Genomic DNA, 5,606 nt, shown 5'->3' with positions numbered 1-5,606 from the left:
AACGATTAGTTTTGTCAGTCTGTCAGACACTTTATCATTTTATTGAATTTAATACCGTAGATGCCTTTCAAGACATTAAAATCAATGTGTCATAGATTTTTAAAAAGTCAACAATGGGCAGGCTTTAATAAAAACGTCTTTTAAAGATGGGGAGAATCGATATTGTGACTGTGGTGCAGGCAAGTTCTAAAAATGAGAAGCAATTTGGGTGAAAGTTCTGAAGCAGGTGGTGAGAGCAATGAAGGAGGAAGAACTGAGTATGGGAACGTATGTAGATCAGAGACGGATGGATGTATGAGGTTATGGAGACAAGCAGAATCTTGAAATAATGTGGCATTGTACAGAAAGCCAATGACGTTGTTATAGGATGGGAGTAATATGTTGGCGCATGTTCTGGTAATGACACAGCAGCTGCATGAACAAGATGAAGTCTGGAGAAGTTTGTGCCGTATACCAGAGAGGATAAAATTACAATAGGTAATCTGGCACGTAACCAGAGCACGTGCAAGAAAAGCTGTATTACTACCTGTAAGGAATGTGTGTAGCCAACTAATATTACATAAGTGGATATATGCAGACTGACAAATATTGATTTGCGTTTCAAAACTTGAGGTGATATTGAATTTAAACCCAACCTGACTCCTCACCGTCATCTTTGCCTGCTCTATTAGGCCCTGTGCTACTCTGTTTGATTGGCTAGTTAAGGTTAGAAAGATATTTCAGGGTCAAAGCTAACCAGTAGCAGAGGAAAGTGGTATCTTCGCTGAAGATGGTTTAGTTAACCTCAGAGTGTTGAATCTCACAACGGGCAGCAGAGACCAGAAGTGAGACATCTGTAAACTACATAAAACTGCAGTATGAGGAGAGTTTTCACCACATTATTATTTTGCTACTTGGTGTTTGTCAGACTGTCTTTTGAAGCATTGTGGAGAACCTCTGAATGCAGTGTGTCCTCATAAAGTTGAACAACTGATATGTTATCCTCTCAGACACCGCCTGTATCTTATCTCTAACGGCGTGTTAAATGACTCCCATTTCAGAGAACTACAAGGTCGAAGGGGTGGCGGGGCAAACGCAAGGTTTATCAACCAGGAGACCTTCCCTGTGGACATTACGTGTTTTGTACTTGTTTATAATATAAAATAAAAAATGTTTTTGTTTTTGGGTTTTTTTTCCCCCTCTCTCTTCAGGGTCAACACACCAAGAAAACAGGGAGGTCTGGGTAACATGAAAATCCCCCTGGTATCGGACCTCAGCAAGTCAATCTCCAAAGAGTATGGTGTGCTGAAGGAAGATGAGGGCATCTCATTCAGGTCAGTTAAATGCCCTTTTAATATAAAATTATTTTAATAAAAACCCACTGGTTATTGTTAAAAAGCAGCTTGGTCTACTGATACTTTAAAGTATTTGTAAAAACTGCAACATCTTGTGAATTTCAGGGGTCTCTTTGTGATTGATGACAAGGGCGTCTTGAGGCAGATCACCATTAACGACTTGCCTGTGGGTCGTTCTGTGGACGAGACTCTGCGCCTGGTTCAAGCCTTCAAGCACACAGACAAATATGGAGAGGGTGAGTAAACTGCCGTACCTTCCCTCAGTTCATCAGTGTTTACTCAGCATACACTGGTGCTCAGGTTTAGTGGTATAACTTATTAATCATGCATTTGTCATAAAAATAACCCAAATACATGTCATTAATTTTACCTGTAACTTCAGATGCTCTAAACTGCACATCACACACTTAAAATGGAAATAGCTGATTGGTAAAATTGACTGCGAAGCTGTGGCTAGATTTGGCGGTTTAGTCCTTCCTGTGTTTCCCAACCAGTCACATATGTACTTTGTCCTTTAGATTATACCAAGTTCAGTGTGTATAAATGTCAGCTTAAAGTAAACTTTGTCCCTCCTGCCACTTCACGCAGTGTGTCCTGCTGGCTGGAAACCCGGGAGCGACACGATCGTCCCCGACGTCGAGAAGAGCAAAGCATTCTTCTCCAAGCAGTAAATGTGAACGTCTCCTACTCTGCTGTTTTCCTCAACATAGCACTTGACCTCAGATGAGAGGGATGCCTATAAAGCAGTATCATCACGTCCAGACTAACCTGTTAAAACACACCTCAGCTTCATGTAGGGGGGAGGAAATGTTTGGTTTTGGGGGGGTTTTTTGTTTTCATGTCCAGTGTACAAACTTTTGGGTAACCTCATCGTCTTGATCACTGAAAGTATAGTTTTGTTGTTCCTTTTTCAAAGAAAGCACTGAAATTTGTTTCCTGGCTGTTAATAATTTGCTACCATCTTTATTAAAACATGGAGGAAAGTTATGATCAAGTGTGTGTGGCTTATTTTGGGGTGTGTGGGGGTTTTTTTTGTTTTTTTTTTTTGTTTATTTGTTTTTTGTTTGTTTGTTTGTTTGTTTTAAATCAAAATGTGAATGCCTGTCCACTTGCAACCCCTAGGTGGCGGCAGAACTCTTCTAAAGCTACTCTTGGCTCTTTTTCTTGGTGACTGAGAACTTAAAGTTCTTGGAATAAACCTTTTTATTTGTGTTTTTTATTGTGGTGTATCATTCTTGGCTCCTGTACCTGGCAGAAGATCTGAGTGCGTCACGAAGCTGCCAAGAGTTGGTTAATATTGGAGTTGCTGTGTTTGACTCAGCACAACAGCCTGTTATTGCCAAATGGTACTGAAGCACATTGGGAAAGATTACTGGATATGATTATATGATAATGACCGTCCTAACCACAACCTGCATTTCAGTTCCACAAACATTTTTGATATCTCACTGTTTAATATTTCCGATTTCCTGATAACATTTGTCTTATTTACTAATTCAGAGAACAACGCTCCAGTACACAATCCTGCTTGTTTTACCGAATGTTCTCGGCTTACTGGAACATTTTCTCAGTTTTACGCGAGCCGATTCTTGTAACTCAAACTAGCTCTCAGTAATCAGTCTAACATGTTTATCTGGAACTTTTTTTTTTAACCATTTTTCCTCACCTAGTGTTCTCACGGCTTGTTTTGGGAAAATGAAAGCAGAATGGGGAAACTCCCTTAACGCGAATAAACCACTCATTGACAAACCTTTTCAATTACACACACACTGTGGTGTAAAGGGGAGCGCGCAGCCCTTCTGACGGGCAATGTGGGAGGGAGTTCCCGGAAACCTATCGTGATGTGACGTTTGATAGCAACATGCACCATATATGGACTGACGCTTGTGCGTCAGTAAGGAAAAATCCTACGCTGGGACGTCTCCAACGTCAACCAACTTCTGGTGTTGTAAACTTCACTGCTGATCAGAGACAGCGGTGTGGTTTAATGTTCACGAGAAATACAATAATTTTTGAAGTGGCACTTAAAAAATACACGACCTCAAAAACACAGCAACACATTTCTTAATTTCATAATGTCATTTACTTAAATATTTACTATACAGGTAAAAAACAAAAAAACAACAAGAATGGTCCATGAGGTTAACTCTAACACAAATAACTTACATAAAAAGCATCACAAATAGCAATTAAAGAAAATGTAAACAGGAAACGCCAAGACGACACTTTCAAAAACTTATTCAAAAATGCCCTAAGTGTTTTAGTCTTGTATTATTTCTGTGTATGGGTGATGTTTCTTTAGACGGCAGAAATCACAATAATCCAGTTTTCATACTAAAAACGTATAAAGACCAGGTTGGGTTGTCAGTCCAGGTACTGTCCAGTGTTTTAATAAGTGCATTATTTCTTCAATAAGACTTTACTTTGGGTGCTAGCATGAGCTGGCAGCCACTGCTCACATGCGTCATGACTTTCTGTTTGAGTTGGGCCACCTGTTCCCGCAGTAGAGAAGCCGTGCTTGACAGTCCAGCGTTGTCATTTTTCAACACTTTAACCTTGTCTTCGAGACGGGCGATGCGCTCCAATTTGCGCCTCCGACACTTTGAGGCTGCGAGCCGGTTCCTCAGCCGCTTGCGCTCCGCTTTTACCCGCTCCTGATTCTCCATGTCGATAGGGGACATGGGCGGGGAGCTGTTGTCGCTGCTCTGCATGTCGGGGACTGTCTGGGGCTCCTCTTTCATCCCTCCGAACCGCTGAGGGTGGATGCCGGCCCCGGCCAGTGAGTGCTGGAAGTGGTGTGATCCGTGCGCAACGGCTTGAGGATGCTGGTGGTACTGGTGATGAGGCAGGTAGCTGATGGTGGTGGAGGGATAGCTGGCAGCAGAGGTCAGGCTGGGGTTCGTGGTGCAGCTGCTCAGGGTTGTATACTCAAGCGGCTCCGGTTGCATGGATGAGCCGAACACCGAGACTGGAGCCGAGCAGCCAACCCCGCCTGTGCCGATGGACACGTTTGGAGGAGCCATCTGGTTCATCTTGTGTAGGTCGTCCAACGCTTTAACAAAACCTTCGGCAAAGCCCTCCTGCTCCTCCGTGATCCCGCGGTTGTACAGGTACTGAGCAGGTGTCGGCGTAGTGATGACCCCGTTGCTGCTCTGGACGATCAGTCGCTCTAATTCAGGAGAGGCGAGCTTCAGAGAGCCCACTTCTGCCGTCCCCGCTGGATAGAAATCACTGTCGGCGCGCAGGTGCTGTGACTTGAAGTTTGAGTTCCGATATGTATCGGAGAAGTTCAAGTTCATATTCTGCTTAAGCAGCTTGTAGTCCTGCAGGGCTGCGCCTGGATGGCCATAAGCAGAGAGAAACGAGTCGTCATAAAAAGGCTGTTCCATTATTGTGGACATATTTCAAATCAGACAGTCAAATACAAGAGTGCGCTGCAAAAGATGTTGCTCGGACACCGAGGCTTCAGTGTCCCAAAATGAGTCAATCTCCAGCACAAAAGTCCCGCTGTATTACTATACTGAAGACCAAAGCTATCAAAACAGAGCAAAACTTCCAAATAGTGGAACTGTACTGTACCAAGTCGTCGATTTGTACCTTTAGTTGGAATCAAAGCGGAGTCCAGTGACTAACTCAGATGTTTTCATTCCACTCGTGAGAAGGAGAGTCTGTTCTTCTACAAGTGTGCGCTCCACTTGTGTTTCCTTGTTAATGACAGGCGGCTGACGCGCTCTGCTGTATTTATATAAGCCCTCCAGAAGACGCTCTGATTGGCTGTTTCTGTATTGTCTCCGTCTGATCTTGACTTGACGCAGCTTCCAGGAAAAACGGACTGTAAACACGACAAGACGTATTCGGCGCGGGGGAAACTGAGTCCAGGTAAGCATAAACACATAAAATAGGCTCCCTCAAGCATTCACACTCATAGTCATTTTTAACAAGTCACTTGAAATGTTACCAACAGCCCAAAAGCGACTCAAAGCCAACCACAAACGGCAACGAGCGCTTTCCAGCTCTGTTCGGACATCTAAACCGCTGCCACTTTGCCTTTCATCCTTAACAGTAATCCCACCAGTGAAGATATATAATCTGGTGCTGAGTCATGTGCTACAAACTGATATCAGCCGGTCCATATTTGGCTATCCTGGCGCACCGGTTCCTCAATGACAGGAGCAGGAAGCCAATCCCATCCTGGCGCACTTCCAGCTCCATCTCTGGGGGATGTGGGAGGAGAAGGGGGAGGAGGTTCGTCGCTGCCCCGCTTTACCCCGC

At 43.9% G+C, this 5,606-nt stretch overlaps 2 protein-coding genes across 3 annotated transcripts; one reads left to right on the top strand and one right to left on the bottom strand.

Moving 5' to 3' along the window:
• Nucleotides 1-1,134: 1,134 nt before the first annotated feature.
• On the top strand, nucleotides 1,135-2,321 carry LOC102295851 (peroxiredoxin-like). The gene is made up of 3 exons (XM_005946179.2): nucleotides 1,135-1,313; nucleotides 1,440-1,570; nucleotides 1,923-2,321. The coding sequence occupies exons 1-3, from the start codon at nucleotides 1,150-1,152 to the stop codon at nucleotides 2,003-2,005; spliced, it is 378 nt and encodes a 125-aa protein (XP_005946241.1). The 5' UTR covers nucleotides 1,135-1,149; the 3' UTR covers nucleotides 2,006-2,321.
• A 96-nt stretch (nucleotides 2,322-2,417) lies between these two features.
• LOC102295349 (transcription factor jun-B-like) lies at nucleotides 2,418-5,396 on the bottom strand. Of its 2 annotated transcripts, XM_005946178.3 has the most exons (2): nucleotides 4,932-5,394; nucleotides 2,418-4,671 (listed from the first exon to the last, which is right to left on the bottom strand). In XM_005946178.3, the coding sequence occupies exon 2, from the start codon at nucleotides 4,631-4,633 to the stop codon at nucleotides 3,743-3,745; it is 891 nt and encodes a 296-aa protein (XP_005946240.1). In that variant the 5' UTR covers nucleotides 4,634-4,671; nucleotides 4,932-5,394; the 3' UTR covers nucleotides 2,418-3,742. The 2 variants fall into 2 exon arrangements, with proteins under 2 accessions (XP_005946240.1, XP_005946239.1); XM_005946177.3 differs by having other exon boundaries at nucleotides 2,418-5,396.
• Nucleotides 5,397-5,606: the final 210 nt, after the last annotated feature.

Source organism: Haplochromis burtoni, unplaced genomic scaffold (assembly GCF_018398535.1).
Source record: "Haplochromis burtoni strain Fernald_Lab_line unplaced genomic scaffold, NCSU_Asbu1 Contig_452, whole genome shotgun sequence".
Lineage (NCBI taxonomy): Eukaryota > Metazoa > Chordata > Actinopteri > Cichliformes > Cichlidae > Haplochromis > Haplochromis burtoni.
This window is presented reverse-complemented; position numbering and strand designations above follow the sequence as displayed.

Coding starts and splice junctions, on each gene's coding strand:
- LOC102295851 (XM_005946179.2), top strand. CDS start 1,150: ATGTTTTTGTTTTTGGGTTTTTTTTCCCCCTCTCTCTTCAGGGTCAAC. Junction 1,314..1,439: donor GATGAGGGCATCTCATTCAG/GTCAGTTAAATG, acceptor TGTGAATTTCAG/GGGTCTCTTTGTGATTGATG. Junction 1,571..1,922: donor CACAGACAAATATGGAGAGG/GTGAGTAAACTG, acceptor CACTTCACGCAG/TGTGTCCTGCTGGCTGGAAA.
- LOC102295349 (XM_005946177.3), bottom strand. CDS start 4,735: ATGTCCACAATAATGGAACAGCCTTTTTATGACGACTCGTTTCTCTCT.